Source organism: Chaetura pelagica, unplaced genomic scaffold (assembly GCF_000747805.2).
Source record: "Chaetura pelagica isolate M959 unplaced genomic scaffold, ChaPel_1.0 scaffold356, whole genome shotgun sequence".
Taxonomy (NCBI): domain Eukaryota; kingdom Metazoa; phylum Chordata; class Aves; order Apodiformes; family Apodidae; genus Chaetura; species Chaetura pelagica.
Genome location: NW_009953964.1, coordinates 3,426,699 through 3,450,208, shown reverse-complemented (window position 1 = coordinate 3,450,208; position 23,510 = coordinate 3,426,699). Strand labels below are relative to the sequence as shown.

Below are 23,510 nucleotides of genomic sequence, written 5' to 3'. Positions count from 1 at the left end.
CCCCTTTTTTTTTTCTTTTCCGCGGGAGGCGGGAGGGGAGGCTTTGGGAGGGTGCGGGGGAAACACAAACTTGAAATAACAGGAGGAAAACAAGTCTCGGTTTGCGTTTCAGAGGTGGGCAAACCTCTCGCCAGGGGCTAAAAATGCCCCCTTTTGCCCTCCTCCCCCCCACCTCCATTTAAAAAATGTATTTATATTTTTTCAATTTTTCCTTTCCAGTGGGAGCTGCTGCAGTTCTCCCAGAAACGTGGCTCCTTCTCCTATTTTGAATGGGAAAAGCCAAGCTGGTTTCCCGGGCGGTGCGGGCTGGGGAGGCCAGGGCTGGGGCTGCTGGTGTGCAACGCGCCTTCAGAGTCTTTGTTAACATTCGCTTTTTCCAGCTGCAGGAAACTTTCCTCCTCCAGGATTTATAGTGCCTGTACGGGTTTATTGAAACGGGGGGTGGTGTTTGGGAGGGGTTGGGGGGGACGGGCGTGCAGCTCAACAGATCGAGATAGTTTAGATTAATTCACTTTCCGTTCTTTATCCCGAGGAGCCTTTTGCAAAGGCAGAAGTTGGCAGGACCTGGGAGAAGGCGATTTTTGAAGCCACAGATGTTGCCTTTCCCTTTGTAACAGGGCTGATCACAGGGCAAGTTAAGATGCAGTCTCGTCCCTGAAGATCTTTATCCACGCTTTCCTGCCACATCCAGCTCCTTCCTATCCAGTTAGATTAGCTCAGCCTCACTCGGTGCTTATCTGTCGATCATTTGCCTATAAACCCATTAATTCGATCTCATTGCTTACATACCGCTTTGTAACTATTGATTTAAATTGTCCCTGAGAGTGTGCAGTGAATTGGGGTAGCTTTATTTAAAGGTCCAGCAACATTTCCAGTTGCTTCATTGTCTCGGGCATTTAAAAAAGCCCTCCAATTCAGTATTGGGGGAAATGACAGGCTTCATACTTAGTTGCCCTTATTTAATGTAATGAATACTAATAATCGACTGGATTCCAGCACACACTACATAGATAATGTAAAGGGACCTGCAGCATCTCCTGGGCAATCAGTTGAATCTGGAACACTGATCCCACAAATGCCACGAACTTTGTATTTTATGGCTTATTAGAAAGCAAAACTAACCTCCTGAGTGATGTTACTTTTTATTCAAAGGTAAACTGAGAGTAACTCTGAAGTCTGGAGAGGGGACAGGAGACATTTGGAGAGGAGAAGGCTGCTAATGCAAAAACATTTCCTGGCAGAGATTTAGGAGCTGGTGTGTAGGTTGTCAGCACATGGTTTGATTGTGAATTGTACCCTTTACCCAAACAAAAATATTAGTGTGCGTATTTAGCAGCAGAGCAGAGAGTCAGAATCTGATCATTTTACTCCTTCTCTGATGCTGATATTTCAGGCAAGAGGAGAATAGTAACCTGTAGAAGGAAGTTGCTTCCATCACATCAACGCAAACGGGTGTCTGGGAGGGAGGAAGTGCTCCCGTCGGTCACGCCACCCCACCCCACGCTGACACCTTCCAGGAGGTTTGGAAGGGCTCAGCCTGGTGCAAGTCAAACAAAAAACGATTACACTTGGTTATCTGGAAAAGTTAGGGAGGCACCTTGTCACATTTTCTACACAGGAGGAAAGTGAGTAAGAATTGCCAGAGAGTTTGGGGACAGCGGCTTTAACTCCTAATTGTTTTTGTTACAGTTCAAGAATAACACAAACAGGGATCTGCCCTTACTGTAAAATAACTCCCACCCTAAGCTGCTCTGTCTAAAAGTGGAAGGTAAACAGGAGAAGAAGCAAGGCCATGCTCCCTTATTCCAAATGACATGAGCTATAGTTTTGTCATTGCCTGACATCACATTATTCTGCAGAAATTTCCAAAATCACATACTTTTTTTTTTCCCCACAGTACCTGTTTTAACGTGGGGGACGTTGACCGTTATTTTCCTTCTAGTTTCAGAGCCCACCATGAAGAGACTCCTGGTGCTTTGTGACTGCCTCTGGGCCTGGAGCCTCCTTCTGAATGCACTGACTGAAAGAAGGTGGGGAGATATTTTTTAATGCACCAACATACTTCAGGCAACTTTGATTTAATATAGCAGCATAAAACAAATACTGCATGGGCTGTACTACTACTAAGTGTATTGGGGGAAGTTAATCCCTGTTCAAATCCCAACTAAATCTAGCTAAGGGAAGACTGAAAGAAAACTACATTTTATTTACTAATATCTTTTTTCAATATTGTGAAGGAAAAAAAAAAAGCAAATGCTTTCTGAAACAAATTGAAACTAAACTACCTTTCAAACGTGTGTTACCCTTTCTGTTATTATATGACTGCTGACAAGCTTCTTTAGAGGAAAAAAAAAAATATTATTAAGTTTTTAAAATCTGTTTTAAATGCTATTTAGTAACTTGATTGTCCCTGCAAGCAGAGGACACTGCACTTTCTGGTTGGAAAGGACTGTGTCCTAACTTAGTAGCTCTTTTTGCAAAACCAAAGTAGCCCTTCTTGGTGAAGGGAGACTGCCTGGATGAAGAATTTGTAAGCTCAAACCCTGTAAGAGTTTATATTTGAAAGACCATGCTGCACTGAATGTTCAGACAATACATGTTGAAATAACAATATAAAAATAGCATTACTATTAAGAACAATTTGTAATCATACAACACCTCTTGCAACAACTAGTAGGTTGATGAAAGAGTATAAAGCAATTTGGAGTATACTTGAAGTACTCTGCAATTCAAAATTCCATAAAGGTGTTTTAGAAGACTCAGAGATTTATTTCTGTATTTTGAAAATATTGATGTCATGCCAATAATGACAATGATGAAAAAGCAGTAGAAATTTGATACTATTAATAGTGATCCCTAAAGGATGTATTTATGCCTTGATCTCCACAGTGTCTCCTTATGAATTCACAGCTCTAGATAAACTTCTCTCCTGACTACCTTAGAGTGGAGTGGGCAAAGGGGCAAAGGTCCATCTGCACAAATGTTTCCGCTAAAAAGATAATGAAAGCGGGTGATTCATGTTACAGTTGCTGCACTGAATAAACATGACATTTTAGAAATACCTTTATTTTGCAAATGCATTAAGCAAAATGAGGTTGGATGTATTCACAAAGTTTTTCATCTGGCCTGGCTAGAGAATTTTGTGAAAACATGTTTATTATATAGATGTGTACGTATTTATATGTACATATAATTATTGTATCTGGAATGTATGCATGTTCATTCTTAAAGTGAGAGCTAAAACACATTGAACTGGTGTTTAAAAATTATATGGCTTGTCACTATTATAATGACCTGTAGATGGAGTTAGTGTACAGGTTTTTTTATTATACTGTGGTTTAATATGAAAACACAATTGCATACAGTCACTTTTTCCTCAAAATGTACACACCTTACATAAAATATATCTGTTTCTAAAGCCATTTTGTCATAGTAACACATCCTGCCTTTTCTGCTGGAGTGCTATTAATCTTTTATGATAAAAAGCAATTGATGGATTAGATAAAGTGTCTGTGATACAGAAAAACAAAGCCTTTCCATGTCATTCTTCTTGTCATAAGAAAAAAAAAAAGCATTAGGACTTTTAAAATGTGTCCTTTGAATGAAAAATCACAACCTTCTGGAGATACAGTGCACTTAGTATGTACACAAATGTTCTCATTCATCCTGTTGTGACCATATGTCAGTTAAAACCAGCCCTAACAGTGTTTTTTACCTCTGATAAGATGGTGGGAAGAACAGGTAATAGTACTGAAAAATGTGTCACCCAGACTGGGAGCAGTGTATTGTATTGCATCCTTGCTGAATGCACTGCCACTAGTCCATCTTTCTGACATCTTTTCAGCAAACATACTAATTTATTTACCATGGAAATTTCTGAAGTATTTTTATATCCTTCTGCCACCTTAATCTTGATGACCTTCTGCTACCCTTGAGACACGTTTGTACAGCAGCTTGTTTACTGACAATGAGTGTAAATATAAAATTTAATCCAATGAAACATCCTATGTTGCAATTCTACCTAAGATGTATGAGGAATGATCCTTTGAAAGATAATGCTCACTGGAGAAGGCAGGAGAACCTTGTTATTTGGTAACATATAGGAAGCATAAAAGAAAAAAATTACTAACTTTTGCGACTTAAAACGCAACTTTAGGTATGTAAAATAAATTAACCTTGTTTTTTTTAATGAAGTGAAATGCTATGGTATAGCTAGAGGAAATTCATAGCATTTTTAAAAACTGTTAAGAGATTTTGTCATCTTCTTCAGAAACAGTGATTTATATGCAATAAGAAAACCTGGAAATTGTTATCTAAAAAGCCACATGCAATTGAATTAACCCAAAAGTTAGTAAAACTTCTATGAGTGTAATTCTGAAATAATTTAAATTTGTACTGTTATTTATCCAAACACATACTGCAAAATAACTTGGACGCATTTCCAGTTTACCTATATCCAAGGTTATCTTTCCTCCTTTTCTCTGTATTTGATACAAGTGCACTATCTGTGTGGGATACACAAAGGATGTTTAAGTGATGCAGCTGACAGGAAGTAATTTTGTGTGTATTTTAATAGAACCAGATCATTACATGTAACAGTATATTCCTCATGGGGCAATCTTTGCTAGTTAGAGCAGGAACAACTGGCAAAGCACCAAGACCCGCTTATCGCTGTAGCCGTGCAGAGAACAAGATGCCCAGTGGAGGAATTACTTTTGTGACCCGACCTGATCCTAACAGAAGTTTTGGGCACTGCACCGTTTCTCCAGTTCAGTAGCAGCATGTGCTGCAAAATGATGGTTTGGAAAGCAGTGGTTTTTGCCTTTAGTCATGAGGACTACACATGCCTATAATGGAAGTCCTCCCAACAACAAATGAAATAACCGTACTGGGTTTGGCTTTAAGACACCTGTAATTTCTGATTAAGGGAAGTATTCTATGACAGGGCATTTGGTAAGGGTTTCAGATTTAAAAAAAAGATTGTTTCTTATGTCATCTGCAGCAGACACAAACCACTAAGCCCAAGGATTTAATTGTGATTTTCACTGATGGAAGTAAGATTTTGGTGGCTGAGTTCAAAGAGCTTAATTTTATCCTTCTTCAAGCAAAATTTCAGAACCTATGGCTGAGTGAGAGGTGTACATTAGGGATCTGTAAGTGAAACTTTATAGACATGAAAGATTTCAAGATCAACAGATAGTTTTGTTACACATTTCTAAGGAAAAGTTGAAGGTATTCCTCCAAATCTAATTGCTAAATGAAAACAGGAAGTCAAATAAAGCACACTTAAATACTGACCTATGAAAATGCACACTCACTTTCATAAAGAAGACATCTCTGAATATTTTTTTTTTCTTTGATTCAGCATTTATTTTCAATACTTAAGTGTCAGTGTTTTGAATTATGGTACCTTTCTTTGGATGCAAACCCTTTATAATGACTATAAATTAAACACAATAACTTTTGCTGACAAATGAACCTTTTACTGAGGAACACAGAATATCATAATCATTAATGAATAGTGAGAGAAACATTTAGGAACTGACATTTGCTCACCATTTAAAGAGGGGCAGTGGTTTTCTATGATTTTACAAAAAATGTGCAATGTTACAAGAAAATGTTTTAGTGAAAGAACCCTATAAAGCTCTGTAATCTTGTTTTATGGAGATTTTGTGACCATAAACCAGTATAAAGAAGATTTGATAGATTTTTTAATTATTGCTTTGTAAGGTTAGTGGTGGGTTACTGATTTTCAGTGTAACTGTTCTGTGTTTCAGCTATGGACAAACCTCATCACAAGATGAACTGAAGGACAATACCACGGTATTTACCAGAATATTGGATCGTCTGCTGGATGGTTATGATAACCGCTTGAGACCAGGACTGGGAGGTGTGTTGTATTATAATTGCCAAGGTTGCATGTGAGATAAGAATCAGTTTAAAAAAATGTTATTTTTCCATGATACTTATTTTAATTCTGCTTATATATGCACACAAAATAATGCTGATACTGAATTATTTTTTTTTTCAAGAATGCCATACCTTCTCTGTCATTCACATTCTTGGTTGGCTCATATTTATACCCAAAAAACCAAGAAAATGGTTCACAATAGAAGGAGACCTCTGAGTATGTATTAAAAGTTCAAATATGTAAAGAATAAAAAATAATAAAAAATTACCCATGACCTGACAAATGGCAAATTTATGAATCAGGCCTAAACAGAACATTTATCTATGAATGTCTTCATAAGAGGATTTGGTTTTTAAAATGAAAGTATCAATCAACCTTAGTTATAAAAGGCTCAGAGAAGTTTGTGAGATTTTTTTTCTATTTAGGTATGTCAGGATTTTTTTCTATAACATTTTGTCTTCACAGCTTGGTAAAAATGTCTTTCTTCTTCTGCTCTTGGTGCTGAATTCTTAAAAAGGTATAAAACCACGTAGCAATTACAGTCTTACAGAAACGTTACAAAGCCTGGGCTTTATCAGCATCCCTGTGTTCACTCTTTGATTTGTTCTGCTGTGAGATGGCCCCAAGACTGGGTCATAAAAGCTTGCTGTTCACAAACATGAAAGTTCTATCCATACAAGCACAAATCTGTTCTTCCCAGTGAATGGAAAGGTTGGTTTTACTTCTTCCAGATGTCTTTTTTTTTTTTTCTTTTGAGCTCATCAGGTAGAGCAACCTCCCCCACAAAGTATAGTTCAACTTGTTTTCATAGAATAGCTCTCAGAGGAACTGTATGATAAGAAGATCAGGGTATTACATTAAGAATTCTTAGACCATCTCTTGTGGATGAAATGGAAGGTAATTAAGAGTAAGCTTATTCTGTGGTTTGAGGCTACTGTCTTGCAATGGTGCTTGAATTGTGAGCCAGTCTTCAATGGCTTGACTTCAAGGAATGGCTAAAGATAAAATTCTATTTATAAAGTCCTAATGAGCACATTTAAAAATGAGCTGGTCTGTAAATTTTTGTGTGCAATTTTAGATAATACATAACAAAATAAGAATCACTTTTTAGTTTTATCTACCAGTAGTTTTGCCTGCTTACTTGTAAATCCTTGGACTAGTGCAGAAAAAAATGGTCCTTAATCTTTGATTAATGCAACTGTATAATTTAGTCAGGTACTGTATCAGAGTAAATAAACATAGCAGAGAAGGCAATAAATAAATTAAACTCTGTAAACTGCATAGAGTCTGTTACATGTCTATAAGACATGGGTGTATGGGTTGTGTAGCTATTATGATATGTTGAGCAGTTACAAGAGGAGCAAACAGAGCTGCAGGAAAAGGATTTTCTCTCTCTGGATTGCAATTCAGAGAACTGAGGACATCAGTGCAGAATATTCTGTATGCATGTTTATAAGCATCAACCTCCAAGGGTGTACTGGGAGAACAGGTCTGCGTACCTCATGAAAGGATCATCCAGTCCAGTTAAAATTTACTCCTGACAGAAAGATTGTTTAATGTAACTGCTTCTGTAGGAGGAAATTAGTCTCTTCACAAACTTTCATAACTATTTGCATCACTATCAGTTAAAACCAAACATGAGTGGAGCACATGAAATATGGGGTAGAGGGAAGGCAGGATTGGAGTAGTTTCTTTAAGCAAGGGTTGGATAAATTTTTTGCATCCCTTCTTTTTTGAATTGTGTTGCATGGTCCTGCCTGTAGCCAAGAACCTCAAACTCTGTTGTTCAGTACATTAGACTTTCACGGTGTCAGTTCAGCAGAGTAAATTGAATTTCTCTGTTATATTTGTCAGTTTTGAATACCAGAACTAAGAGTACCAGGACTTTTTAAAAAATACCACATCTAATGAAATTGTGGGCAGTAAATTAACGTTTTAAATCAAATATAGTAAGAAGTAGCTTTCCTCTTTTGACTATTGAATAATATTTTATTCAGAAGCCATAAATTATAGATTTGAAAAACTAGGAACAAACATCTAGGCCAATGTTTCAATGTTTTTAATTCTGGTACCAATTTATAATAAAGGGTTTGCTCAAGCGTTTTAAAATTCACCTCTGCAAAATCTTACTGAGGTATCTGTGAGCTAAGAACCTCAAGATAATTCAATTTTGACACATTTGATTTCCACACTTCGTATAAGGGGGAAATGAATTCTGAAATGTTCCATAAATAGAAATATCCAATGAGAAATCTAAATTAATATATGAAATATAGCATCGTTTTTGGATTTGGAAGTCCAATAGCCTTCCACTATAGCATGATCTGTTGCTGGAAATTTTAAAATGTATATGGAAGAGCAGTGGTTTCATTTTTCTTCCCTATATCATGATGGCTTCTTATGAATTTTTTTAATCAGAACAACATTTTTATCTACTCTAAAGAGAAAGTTAAGAAAACTAACAAGATAACAGCTTTTTTAGATATACAGGATTGAGTCTAAAACTCATTCATTCCATATTAGCTGTGACGTAGTTATCAGAGAATTTAAGAGACCAGAGAGCCTCATACATATATGTTGATAAATTTTAAGCTGTTAAGCACAATGTAAATCTGTGTACCACTGGTTACAGCGTAGCACTCTTCCAATTATCCCAAATTGTCTGGCCTGTTCTTTCTACGCTTTCTGAGAAAGAGTTGATGAAATAAAATATTGTGTGGTACAGTTACTTTCTTCTGCAGAAGGGGACATATTGCAGGAAACTGCTGGTCCCTGTTTGACCTCTCCTTCTGTGGTGCAGTTTTTCAAATATGTAGACCCAGAGAAAAGAGAATTCTGTGCATGAACAGAAATGGAAATGAGAATCAATTTCTCTCTTTCTCACCTATGTAAGAAAAGGTAGATGGCAGAGCTTCTTCAGTCTATTTATTTGTTTCTCCTTCCTTGTGTTTATGTGTATGCATGAAGAATTCCGTGACAAAAGGGTATGTTTACTGGAAAATTGTAATGAATTGTGAAAGGGGTTTGATTTTGATCTTACTCTACTCACTCACAGGAGTAGTTTCCTCCTTTTTAAAATAAAGGCCATGATATTTCTCTATCCCAAATTTGCAAACTTTGTATTAGTGTGGTTTCATTATTTGGCAGACAAATCCTGGTGAGGTAGATGAGGCATCGTGAAGCCAGGAACAAGCTCCTGGAGAGATCTCATTACAAAGATACGTTGTTGGAGCTATACTATATACCAACTGGAAAGCCATGTTAAAAGGTGGAGCATTAAGATAATGAAAAATTTAGAGGTGTGAAATAAAAAAAAAATCAGCACATGTGGAGTCAGTGCCAGGTTAATGTTAAATCTTCCCTTTCCTCTTTTTTAGTTCTTCTTTTGAGGTAGCACTTCAAAAGGAAAAATAAAAATTCACACATACTCCATAAAAAGTATGGGAATTAAAATAATTATTCACCAGATAACCCAGTAAGGCCATATCTGAAATTAAGTGAGCAGCTCTGACCATTTTGCTGTTCAACAAAGAAGCAATTAGTTCTCATTAACAAGAATATTTAAAAATTGAGTAGGTGACCTATGGGGAAAAACTATAGTGACTGAATACACTTGGCATTTTAAAAATATCATTGTGGCTAAAATTAATCTGATTTTTCTTTAAAAGAAACATGCAGCACTATGTTATGCATTGGCACATTTACAGCTTTTATCAATATTGTTTTAAATGTAAATTATGTTATTTATATGTTTTCTTTCTTCATATGGGGGCATAGTCACTTAGTCAGGCATTGCTAGGAAATAGCATGTTGTACCCATCCATAACCATACACAAATAGCTACATTTACAGTTATTTATGCCTGGAAAATAGAACTTTCAAAATGAATGTAAAAACATTCTGAATCACACTAGAGGACACCTCATAACTATAAGAGGATAATAATTTAGAAAAAGCAAGAAGGAGGAATTTCAGAGAGTAGCACTGAAGCTGAAAAAGAGGAAATGATGTTAGACATTAAGGGGAAAAAATAAACAGTTATGCCATTTAGGTAATAGCATAATTTTCTGTGGGAATTATCTGGACCCTGGAACTACATATGATGAAAAATAGACTGAATAATAAAGATGGTGATCCCTTTTCAGATACACAATTCTGGACAAAATAAAGAATCAGATAATGGTGGGAAGGAATCAAATAAGGAGGAAAATTTACCTCAATGTTTGGTGACTTCTTATACCACTCCATCTAGAGAGGGAGTTTAAAAGAAATTATGGAAATGATGGAATGACGGAAAAAATAAGGTATTCAGATAAGTGGATATTCCATTTTCTTTTTTTCTGAGTTGTCTTCATGTATGGGATAGAGATGAGCCCTGGGATGCTACCATGGCAGATTTGGAGTGCCACAGTGGAGAGAGGGTGGGCTTGCACAGGGCAGGTCGGTTGCACTTGGTGCTGAGATTCATTAACATGAAATCAGGTACAACTACAAATGTTTTAAGACTATCACCTTTGCATTGCACACATCCCCTCTTTAAAATGAAAGGGTATCAAGTAATCTATGAATCTGTGACCTTTTAACTTTGAATCATTGTAAATGTGATTTATCCCTTTGGGAGGGATTTTGTAGTAGAAAGGTTGTTTAGTACACAACAAGGAAGAACAAGAGGTGTGTTTGATTTGGCAGACCAGGATCTTCCTAAATCGAATTTGGGTCAAATGCTCATTAAATCATCCCGAGTAGATAATTGACATTACTTCAGTATTGAACAGAATTATACTTGGTTTATGCTATCAGTAAAAGCTATTTGTTGATCTCTCCTGTGTGCTATTTACCAACATTGAGTGTGACTGTCATTAAGTGGAACGTCTGTCCGTCTCAGACAATTCATTACTTCCATGGAGTGGTTATATTTAAGTGATGGAAAACTGACAGCATTATGATCATTATGTTTTAAAATTCAGTTTTATGAGAACATTATCCATAAATATATGAAAAACTTTCCTCTTGGTGATTTAGGTCTCGATGGAAACTTGCATGCATATTTCAGCTAACTCAAAGTTTAGGGAAAGTACGGTTTTGGCCTGTATGTGCAACAAAAATTTAGTTAAACCTAAGTATTTCTACTCTAAATTAAAAGAGAGACCTATACTGGACCCCAGTACGTAATTCTGTAAGTGGAGAGGACTAGACGCTATACTTAACTGCAAAAAATGAAAGGGCTGATTTTGGTCCTTTTTCTACTCTGTAAGCACCACATTGATGGCAAAGCAACTGTAAAAAGCCATAGATGACCCTAGGAAAACTGTTTAAACACAACAGTAGGGAGGTGGAGAGGATATGAGCCGCTTTGAGCAGCTGATGGGTGCGGGGAGAGCTGCCACGACAGTGCGCGGCTGACGGTGAACCCTTCCTAGTAGCACAGACTGCAGCTGGGTGATCTCGGGACAGACAGCTCACTGTTCTCTTGTCTGGTCTCTGCTTTTACAAAAGCAGCTGCACAAAATTCTTATCAGTGTATTTGTTGTGGTTCTTCAATCAAAATACTTCATAGGATGCAGCCAGCGTGATTAGTCTACAGGACCTTTTTTAGTAATAATAATAGTGTGTGCTTTACAGGCATCTGCATTCCTTTCATGCAAAGCAATGGGAAAAGTCTTCTTTCTTCTAATAACTATAGCACACAATTACACAGGACATTTACCAACAAACAAACAAACAAACAAACAAAACCAAAAAAAACCCCATTTTAACTACCAAAATACACAACTCGAATAAGCCTTATGCTCAAATAGCAGTAGGTTAGAAAGGGAAATAGTTAATGTACAGTTTCCTTTGATAAATAGGCTTATTTCCTGCTGTTTAAATAAATCTGTATTTCCTATTTTGTTCTCAATTTGTAATCCAATCACAATTCTAGCAATAATGAGCTCCCTGGGAGTTTAAATAAAAATATTTATTGTTATTCATTTTGAGAGTTTAGGTTAGTCTGGCACCATTAGCAGAAGGCAGTAGTTGCAAGCATTGAAATGACAGTAGTTCACGTTGACTGGTGCTTTCGTGGCTCTGTGTGGATCAGCCGCCCCAGGCTGTGCTGCAGTGTCCAGGTGGTTCTTGCTTGCTACTTTGCTGATCTGTAGCTACTGGGACACTATAGTTGCCTTGTAGTAAAACTAGTAAGACATCAATCATTTTTAAATGTTTTTTATACTGCAACAGATACGTTTTATACATATTCCTATATTACTTAGTCCTGGTTTATGAGATAGGTGTTAGAGTCAAGGGAAATGGTTAACACGTCTTTATAACTGATGGATTTATCCTCAGCAGTCTGATCAGCTCCCGACCTGAGCTTGTTTTTAGAATTTTCTCTAGTTCTTAGGGATATTGTGAAGGTTTTGAATATAGCTCAGGATTTGATGTTCCTGAAAAATGCTTTCTGAGCATATGAAGCACAGTTTAAGCCTTCCCATAGTAATCAAGCTGCAAACTGAACATGGTTAACCGTGATTCTAAATATATATCCCTACTGTATGAGTAAAAACATGTCCTGTGCAGGACTGATGCACAACTTCTGAAGCTCTTAACAAAGCACAGTTGAATCATCTAATTAGTAAAACAGTAAACAAAAAAATTCAAAACTTCCATATGGCTTTTTTTTCTTTGTGTTCATACACATTTTTTCATTGCTTTTGAAAATGAGGTACATATCAAAGAAAAACCAAAACAATTTGGTGGTGTGTACAGTAGTTTTATCTGGAGTTGCATAGACACGGGACTAGATGCTCTGCAAAAGTGTAATCAAGTATGAAGCTAACACAACTTCTCATGAGTTCACAATCTTAATTTTCTACTATTTCTTAAATGCCACTTTAAATTATCTTCAGTGTTATATAGAAATGAAAGGCATCACACATTTTCCCACTCCCTCAGCAATGTTCCATCTTACTGCCAAAGCCTTTAGTTTCCATTTTGAGTCTCAAAGTGATTTCCTTAAGCCTCAGCCTCTCTTGTATGACCAGCTGTCTCCCAAAACTGGAACTGGGGATAAGACTACATGGTATGTCGCTGATTCAAAGAGCATGTCCTGTGTTCATGCAAGGTAAATCTGGTAGCTATATTATATTAAGTAGTGGCTCACTCAGAGCTGTGACTCTTGAGTTTACACAATTAAGGGATGAATGCATTGTGCCTGGAGAGCTTCTAGCATCTTCTGTGTCCTAATGACACCAGTGGAAGTGCCTCAATGGAAAAGAGATGGAAAGATGGGGAGTCAGGATGAAAGATCTTAAAGACAGTAACTTGAGTTTCACTTTTCAATTTTCACTGTAAATTTGTTGAACTTCAGAGCCAATTAGATGTCAAGAGAAAACTTAAATTTCTTTAAGTCAGTTGAAAAGCTTATAAACAGTGATCAGATAATACATTAACTGCACAGGGCAGCTAAGGAGGAAATATTCCCTATCCAATGTTTTTGCCAGTAGTCACTGTAGTTTTTACACTTCTCAGCCACAGATATAAAAAACAACAAAAAAATATTATTGGGCAATCCATCCACAACATAATATTTAACTTTCTGTGATTATGAAGAATACACTGGAAATTTGATCCTTTAATTTTTTTAATGAGTCCTGAAGATGACTGTGTTACCACCTGATGTTTGCATTAACTTGCGAACGCAATACAAGTTTCATTCAGGGCATTACTAGAATGACAGTAGAATCAAATCAAATATTACGTCTTGGTTATTGTGGTCTCACAAAATGAGGTATTTTTTTCTATCTATATTAAACATTTATATAAAACTGCTTAAATTCATACAGATTTAGAAGTTGTAGCCTTTTTTGAATGAAAGTTAAAAACCTGTATGTCCATTGTAGAATATTGATTCTTAGAACTTTACCATCAGATTAAGTATTCCATTGATCTCTGGCTTCTTAACCTTAATTTCTTATTTCACTTCTCTTCTGTCAGAACTTGTCAGATAAAACATCACATATAAACAGTCCAAAGTCTTTTGAAGTCAGAGTTATATCAAATAATTTTAAACTTAATTATTTTACAATATTTAAATAACATTATACAGATAGTGACATATATATGTTTCTTAGCATTATTGAAATTTTTGCCTGCTGCATGATTTCTGCTTACGGTAGTTACACTTTCCTGTTAACATCTTTTCTTTAGGATTATTTTTAATATTCCAAAATTCTCAATTTATTCCTTTTGTGAAAGTTACCTGAGAAATATGTCACGCCTCTCACATTTGAAATTTCTACCAAAAGCCCCAGGCTGGCTTTTGGAGTACTACAGTGAATGGCTTCAGTCTAACATCACTGTAAGTTCTGATAGGTGAGGGGTTAGGTCCACTCAACACTTTGGGTTTGTGCCTCCGGGTAGTGTTATTCCCTGCAGCTATATTTAAATCAACAGTTATATTGATATATGCCATCCTGGGTGGATATTTTGTGAGATGTGGCCTAGAAAATACCAATGTGTTCAGATACTGTATGTGTTTGTAGAGGGGGGAATAGAGGAAGGGGGAAAGTTAAGCTTGTGCATTTCTCAAAGTGACTTCTAACAGTAGGTCTACGAAGCCAGATATTTGGCTCTTTCTGGAAATCAGCACCATTTTAGGTGTCTCAGACTGATTATTTCTGACCACTAAAATAATTGGATTCTTCTGAAGTGTCCAAGGGCATTGGAGGAAATGTACATCCTTCAAATCACAGAGAAGTCTGACTTTATGGCATGGCATGTACATATAATCTGTTATGTACATGTTACAGGTTTCTGAATTATTTTTTTAATGGATCTATCATTGAGGCCTATAAAACAATTTAGTAGTTTAAGAGAAATCTAATGCTAGTGTCTATATTGATTTAAAAAGAAATGGAAAACATCTACAAGTGGTAACATTTATGCGTAAGTGAAAAAATGTAGTAGAGAAGTTTAGCTGATATTTATTTGAAAAAAATATAACTCTTTTTTGTTTATTGCAGTTAAGGATAATGCAGACATTTCTAATGCATGACAATAAAATATCTTTATGTTTCTTTATACTGTAATGTATTTTTTCTCTCTTTTTCTTCTATGCTTGTGTGTCTCAATACAAAACATGATTTGCAAGTCCAGTGTTAATTATTTGAGAACTTCATTCAGCTTGCCCAGAAATACCGAGCACCCAATGAAACTGTGTACTTGAGTACTGTGAGTACTGTGAGTACCTTGCCCAGAAATACCGAGCACCCAATGAAACCTTTGAGTACTGTGAAAAATACTCAGCACTATTTACATTGTCAGACAAGAAGATTTACTAGTCAGAGTGAAAAGATTTACACAACAGTAGAACTAGGGCTGCTGTACTGTGGCATCACAAGCCACGTCTCAAAAAGTTCTGTAGAAACTCCGTAATAAGAATATTGCTGACAATATTGGCTGTGAAATTACATCTAGAAGCAATAAATTATCAGAATCGTATTGTAGACCAATTTTAGAATGGCTAATCAAAGCCAATAATTTTTCTATTTATTGTGAGAATTGGTAGTGGTTAGATCTAATGAAGACCGTTGATAGACACTCACTGTCCTAATTTCCTGCTTCATCAGAGCGTGTAACTGAAGTGAAGACTGACATCTTTGTCACCAGTTTTGGGCCTGTTTCAGACCATGATATGGTAAGTTGATGGCCTACGTTTCTACAGCGTTTATTTTCTCGTCTTTTTAATTTGGAGGGTGAAAGAGCTATACAATGACTTATTTACTCCTTTTAAGGCTCAGCCTTTTTTAAGCCCTCGATTCCAAAATGCTGTCAGCTTTTATGTGCAACCGTTCCTGCTAGCTGGGACTGTATTTAAGTGCCCTGAAATTAGCAGCCTCAGTGACTTTAATAGTGTGTTTTAACAGACCTTATATTTGCTACATAATGTATTAAGAAATGCATTAGGGTTTGGAACTGTATTCTTCTGAAAATGATTGCTCAGGTCCTTGCTGGCACATCACTGATCCAATTTGCTAAGAAAGATCATCATCTTAAAATGCAATTAACACTTATGCCTACAGTGTGACAACCTTACAATCTAACCTGTATTTTGATATTAAAAGCTACTGATCATTGGGAAGTGACTTTTCTAGATCTTGGCTGCTGAAAGAGAAGAGAAGATTAATGAGAGAATTAGTGTCATTCCTTTATGGAATGAATATTAAAATCAAACTGCTAGATAACTGCAGGGGATGGATAAGTTCAGAAAACTGAATGATGATGTTGTGAGCCCAGATCTTAAGACATATTAAAAATTGTATAAAAATCCAGATAAGGTACTTTAAATTTTGCATATAAATGAGGTATTCACAAGTAGGTTGCTACTGACATGGAAAGCCTCATCTACAGCCACTAGCATCTGCTGGATCCTATGTTAGGATGCATGTTGGAAACATCCTCATTAATTTCAATGAAGAAAACAGTTCAACCTGTCTACATGTTGCTAAAGACACCAAAAGAAAGATGAAAAAAATAAAATTTAAGAGAAAAAATTTTCACAGCAAGGAAGTAAGATTTATTTCTTAGCACAACAAATTTGAACAAAAACTGTAGACAAGCCTTAGACACAGGGTTGTTACAAGTTTCTGACTACTCCAAGCAACATTAAGGGATGGAATAAGAGAGGAAGTAACCTTTACAAAGATAGTTTATTTTCCTAAATAAACTTCTTCAGAGACACAATTTTCCTTTTTGCTCAGAAAATAGCATTTATAAAACTATAAATTTCTAATTGTAATTGTTGCCATGATATTTAAATGTGAAAGAATAGCTTGGGCAGCCCAAACCTTTTGACTGGTCATTTTGGTGAGAAGACCTACAGCAGAAGGATGATCCAGAGAACCAGCTGGACTGGTAACTTCTCTCTTCAGCACATAGATAGAATACTGTCCAATACTATGTATATATACCATGAAGAAGAATTTTAAAAGAAATAAAAATAATTCAGACTTCTGCTCTTTTGTTCCATGATACTCTTGTGAAAATACAATGTTTACTTGTTACTCTAAATTGTGCATTAAAAAGGGGAAATTCTTTGGATTAAACATAGGTAGAAACCTGCAGCATCCACCCTTTCTGTTCTGATAATTGGTTCAGCAAAACACTTGATCTTGCTTTCCTATTTCTGCCTCAAATTAGGCAATCAATCACCACTGGACAAACTGGAAACTTTGGACACAGTCATGAGACTAAAATATGTTATAAAATATTTTAATTTAATAGCATTTGAATTAAAACTGTAGCAGCTGCAGCTTGAAAGTGATCTGAGGTTGCTCCGTTTTTGTTAATTTCCTGAAAATTAATGTAATTTAAAGCATTGGGCTGAACATAGATGCTTGTGGGAGGTGAACAAAAGGAATGATCTATGAGGGTGAATGTATGCTTTATATTTTTTAGAGATTTTTCTGTGAGTCAGCTGGCTAACCCACTGTTTGGTCTGTTTAGTCAGATTTACTGGAATACTCCAAAAATAAATGGCAGTCTAAAAAACAAATGGCCATGGATGCTTTCCTACACATAGACATAACTACAGAGTATCTGATAGGCCTGCTCAATTACTTGGGACTCTACTTATACGTTGTAGTTTCAGGTGATTTAATCAAGTAGTAGTTTAATCAAGCTAATTTAACATTCCCAGGACAAACTGGTATTTTTACAGAGTATGGGTTTTAAGGAAGAATAAAATACTGAAGCCCAAATTAATCTGCTTTCCTAATTAGGAATAGCTATATTTGGAAAAAAAAAAAAAGTTCAGCTCTAATTCTGTGTAGCTGAATTACTATAACATAAGCAATCACTACCTACAAAAAGAACCTAAAAAATAATTTAAAACCCATACCACACTGGCTTCTGATTTTCACTTAATTTGTTAAATAGGAGAAAGAATTCATCAGTGTCTTAATAAAATGTATGACCAAGAAGCAGACAGGCAGGTGTTCATATGTTTTGAGAACTAGGGAATTACAGACAAGTATTTAGTGTAAAACTCCTACTCACCTCTCCTAAAAAGTAGTGTGTGTGCAGCCTACTCATTCTAACTCTTTTGCTTAAGGAAATAAGTGTGAAATAAAAGCCAGAAAGAGAAAGATTAAATGAAGAGCTTATCAGAATGCAAAGTTTATATTAATTTTAATGCACATATAGTGCAAAGTCCTCTGTGTATACTACAGGTTGGTTGTAGACCAGTGAGGACTGCCCCAGATTTGCTCCAGTGAGCAGATTTACAGTAAAGCCTAGACTGGATTGTGGGATTTGGTCAGAGGGAGGCCTCAAAGCAGCTGTACTGGCACAGAGCGGGAGCCACTCGCTGCTGTCTGAGCCCAGAACTGATGGCTGGGAACTGGCAATGAGCTACTCCAGCTGACACCCTGTGTTATGAAACTGCAGCCACGGTGAGACATCAGCTTTCCTAGACCATCTGTTTGCAGGAATCCAGTGAGGCAGCCATATAGATAGTAGGTTGATATACCAGGGAGTACATGATGTTCCTACCCACTCTCCATACACTTCTAAGAGCAACATAGGCATAACTTGTTATTCTATAAAGAGAATATCTTGGCTTGTTCTTAAACTTGTGAGTAAAGTTAAAAAAGATAAAGGCTCTTTTAAAAATAAAAACACCTTTTTTGGGAAGAACTTTGCGGATTCAGATTTTCAGATGTGCTGTCTCAGATGGTGGACTCAGCTAATCAACAGATAACTTGCTATTCTCACATGTGTTCTCACATTCATTTATTAAAAAAAAATTATGTATATTATCTGGAATAAGACATATTTCAAAATTAACATTTTTCAGAAATACAGATTTTCTAGCAAACCTTCATTGTCACTGCTTCTGTACTGTAAACTTCAGAAACAAATTTCTATTCTACTGCCTGCCTGTACAACACCTCTTGTGACCTAGACCACAGTGTGGTCTAACCTATGAATAAACAGTCTCCAGGGAGAGATATCTGATGAGTAAATTAGAGAACATTTAAATCAAAGTGATATAAATATTCAATACCGTACAAGTTGTTGCCCAAGTGCAGATAGGAATTTTCTTCCTTTATCTGCCCCCTAAGGAACAAAGAGTCTCCAATGCAGATAATTTATTCCAAATTTCATCTCGCTGATACGTTTGCACAGAGACCACTGCTATAGTACATGGTCTGTAGAAAATCCTTCTGTTCTCTTGTTCTCTATAGCACCTCTCTGTTGAAGAAAGCCCCAACCAGAGTATGTGATGACTTGATCTTAAAGATCAGCTGTCTGTCAGGATTCATTTGAGCAGAATTAATGTACGTGTTAGTGTGGGTAGTGAAAGCTAAGGACTAAGAAGTCTCAGCCAAAATGAAGTCATCCTATATAGTGCAATGGCCTGGGGTAGAGAAATACTCAGTCTGTGCCAGGTATGACCTATTAGATGCTTTTAGATTGATTTTTGTCTTATGCTGTCAGGTCTCTTCTCAAATCTCTCAGACTCCTTGTTCTTTCCCAGCAAAAGAACCTTGTGTTCATATAACATGAAGAACTAGACTTCTTTCTCACCCTGTACCACCTCCCACTCATCTCCATCTTTGCAGATGAAAGACATAATAAGGGAATGGCTTACATGCACCCAGCAATGATGTCACCTTCTGGGCATGTCTTTTACCTTTCCTCTGTGTGTAGGAGAAAATTTTCTTTGGAGCTACTAAAACATGGAGGAAATCCAGTATTTTAATGCTACTTACTGCACTTTAAACTTCTGTCTTACTCTGCTGCACACCTGGGACAAGATTTGCACATGGTTCAGCCTAAGGCCCCAACCCAGCAAAGTTTTAAAGCAAGTAGTTGGCTACAAATGCACAATTGCTGTCACTGGAGCTGAACAAATCCAGGCTTCAGCAGCTCACTGAGCGTGTGATTAAACAAAACAGCAATGCAATTAAGTATGCACCAAAATGATTCACAGGTCTGGGATATAAATTTAAAAATAAAACAAAACCAGCAAAGGTTCAGTTTCTCAGCCAAATTATCATCTGGTGATTTTGAACAATGTTTGGATAGCTACTTTTGACATTTATCACAATATACTCATGAAGAATGGAAGGGGCAGTATAATCCTATACCAAACTTTTAATTTTTTTCCATGGGAAAATACTATACTGCATCCACAGGAGTTTTTCACATTTTCACCTCACATACATCTGTATTTTATGTATAATACTTTAATATATTTTTCCTAATTTTATCCTCTTCACTTTGTTCCTACTGCTTTGTAACAACTCTTGCATTCTGTAGTGTCAGTTATTTTGATTCTCCCCATGTACACTGAATTGACCACTACATCTCTTCCCCTTTGGCCCAGACCTTGCTTAACCCAACTCCAGGTCTGGGTCCAAAGCTGTCCTCACCTTGTGCTCTCTGTAGTCTCAATGATTTGGCCCAATGAGCTGTTTCAAGTCTCAGAAACAAGTGCACAAAAATTTAGTGAACTGTGAACTTTTTACAGGTTGACTATGTTTATACTAATGCGACACTTAGAACAAAAGGTTCTAGTAAGACCATGTCTCACCAGAGTTGTTTTCTTCTGAGAGACATATTCCTTCTGTGCTATGCATACTGGCTATATATCTGTATCTTCAAATTAGTTTTATGGAAGGCGGAGAAAAAGTGATAAAAGGGTGACTTACTGTGTTGTCACTACATTATATTTCAAATTCTTGTCTAACTTTTGATACACTATTCTCTCTAACATTTATTCTGTTGAACACCATAATAATATTGTGACCATTTAATAAGTAGCTTCAGGTACACTGTAAGTAATACAGAGAATAAATGTTCTGATAATTACTAATTACATTAATAGTCTCTGTAAGTAATACAGAGAATAAATGTTCTGATAATTACTAATTACATTAATAGTCATCTTGCTTCAAGGAAATGGTAAGATTATATTTTTCAAGTTATCATACTGCATCATATAGCATCATAAGTGTTTCCTTTTTTTCTGAATTGATGTAGGAATACACTATAGATGTATTTTTCCGCCAAAGCTGGAAAGATGAGAGATTAAAGTTCAAAGGCCCTATGACTGTTCTCCGGTTAAATAATTTAATGGCCAGCAAAATTTGGACACCTGATACATTTTTCCACAATGGAAAGAAGTCAGTAGCTCATAACATGACGATGCCAAATAAACTGTTACGAATTACAGAGGATGGGACTTTGCTCTACACAATGAGGTGAGCCCTAAAATACTATACTTGGTTTAGTTTGACAGTTTAACTTGTTAAAGCATCATATTTTCAAAACAGGAAACAGGTTACTTTTTGAGCATAATTTGATTCCTGCTTAGTAACTATTTTCAACACAGGCCATGGAGTGATGGACAAACTGAGGTACTTGCAGTGTTTATTTTTCTCTCCTCCTGCTATGCTACCTTTATGCTCCTAGTATGTGTCTTAGTATTTTAAAAAGGTCTGTATAGTATTAGGAATCCACCAGTTTGCAGAGGACCTTGATTTGGAGTTGTTTTCAAGGATTAATCAAAACCTGAAAGTTTAATATAATTTAGAGTTATAGATTGTGTAAGAGTCTTTGATCTTTTGATTCTATAGAAGCAGATTCTAAGAACTAGCAGATTCACACAGAATTCATTGCCCATTCTTCATATTTCTTGTGCTTCTGAAAACATTCTAAAAAAAACTATTTCTTTTTTCATTCATGACAAGAAAAACAATTCACTAAAGCATTTGGAAAGTTAGGAGAAAAAATATATATATTTTTGTGCTGGCACTATTCTTCCTGGAAATATTTTGTTCTCTTCACAAATAGCTAAACTTTAGTTATCCAGTTTTCAGCAGAGGAGTTAAATAAATCCTTTTGAAATAATGATGATACATGGTCCTAGAAACATTCTGGATTAAAAGACTGCAAATTAAACAATGAAAAAAAAAATTGTATGTTGTCTCTACAGAGCTACACATCCCCCATTTATGTCTCCCATGGAATCAAACAAGGTATAGAGTGATTCTGTTGATTCAAAGTGAAGATGAATAGCTTAGTATGCAGGTGAAGAGTTTTTCCTTTTAACAGTTTAAAAGATGTTTTTAAAAACACTACAAGTATTTGGAGAAAACAAAGTCTCCTGGCTTTTGGGAGCCTGTCAAATATGTTTAATTTATTCTGCGACATCTTTCAAGACTGCCTAGGTTAGGGTAGAATCTGCTTGGCTTTGTCATGTCTTCTAAAGAGTGGGCTGCTAGGGATTTAATGCACAAGAATACTATCTTGGCAGCACATTGTTCACGTGTCTCTTTTTTTGACCATAACCATTTCTATTTGCTCACTTCTGCAATCTTCTGCCTACTATTCAAGTACGATTGTTCATTCCTTGTTGATGTGTGGTATGTGACTGTTTCTGGTTTATTTAATCTCTTTTATTGAGAAACATGTTTGCATCCAAGCTGATAGCAATGAAATGATTTCAGAAAATGTCTGAGCATCCAGAGTGGGCCAATTTAATGATGGCAGCAAGGAAGCAATTTCAGTTTCTAATAGATTTTAATCCTAGCAGTCTGAATGTGTCTGTGCTGTACAGTGAAAGGGCAGAACCAGTCGCACTGATGGGTCTGCATATGCCTGTCAGCATCCCCAGCCAGACAATGCAGCTCCCACTTTAGCTGCCAATTAATCACGTAACAAATATTATGCTATGATTATTCTGTGTGTCTGTGTGTCTTGGAGATCTATTTGCCATTTCTGTGGAACTAGAACAAATGTGTTCTTTTGCTCATTAATCCATTATAGATTGACTGTGCGAGCAGAATGTCCAATGCATTTAGAAGACTTTCCTATGGATGTACATGCTTGCCCCTTGAAATTTGGAAGCTGTAAGTTTATTTTAAATTGAGGTTTCTCCCTTTTTAAGTAACTTTACAGAAGTATTTTGCAGCTGAGAAAAAGTAAAAGCTTTTATTTTGTTTATTTATCACCTTTTTTTTTTCTTTTTTTTTTTTGCAGGGTTGTATTTTTATACTTAACATGTATTTTTATTTAATATAATGAACCTCTTCTGTGTGTTTTAAATATTGTCCAGTGTCATGCTGGACATTTACAAAAGAGAAAAATGACAGTGCTCTAAACATCTAGTTAAAGTAGTTTGTCACAGAGAAAATGCTTTTAATCTTATCTTTGCTTTATTTTGTTAAGACCTAAAATCAATGTTAGAGAAAAGTAATACAGAACACAGATAACTGGATTTACTTAGGTGGAAATAATTCCCCTACCATAGTCTTGGCATGTTTAGAGTAAAATTTTGCCTAAGGTTAGAAAATATTCCCATGAAAGTCATACAAGATTTAGGGAAGTGCAGCACTTGTAACCTTAAATTAGAGAACATATGAAAAAAAGGTAATGTAGTTGAATAGTAGTGTAGTTGAATGTAGTGTAATAACTGACATAGGTTTCTGGAGACTGAGAATTTCCCCCAAAACTTGAATCTGAATAGCAACTAATCTGACACTGATACTTTCAAACTTAGCTGAAAATGGTATTTAAAAAAATAATTACAGCTCCCCTTCAACTCATT

General features: G+C 36.1%; 1 protein-coding gene across 1 annotated transcript in view; it reads left to right on the top strand.

Moving 5' to 3' along the window:
• The first annotated feature begins 1,890 nt into the window (after positions 1-1,890).
• GABRA1 (gamma-aminobutyric acid (GABA) A receptor, alpha 1) overlaps positions 1,891-23,510 on the top strand; it is a 36,436-nt gene continuing 14,816 nt past the window's right edge. Inside the window, exons 1-5 of the mRNA XM_010001948.1 lie at positions 1,891-2,030; positions 5,778-5,890; positions 15,523-15,590; positions 20,942-21,162; positions 22,730-22,812. Coding sequence (XP_010000250.1) covers positions 1,957-2,030; positions 5,778-5,890; positions 15,523-15,590; positions 20,942-21,162; positions 22,730-22,812 — 559 coding nt within the window. The 5' untranslated portion in view covers positions 1,891-1,956. The remainder of the gene's footprint in view (positions 2,031-5,777; positions 5,891-15,522; positions 15,591-20,941; positions 21,163-22,729; positions 22,813-23,510) is intronic.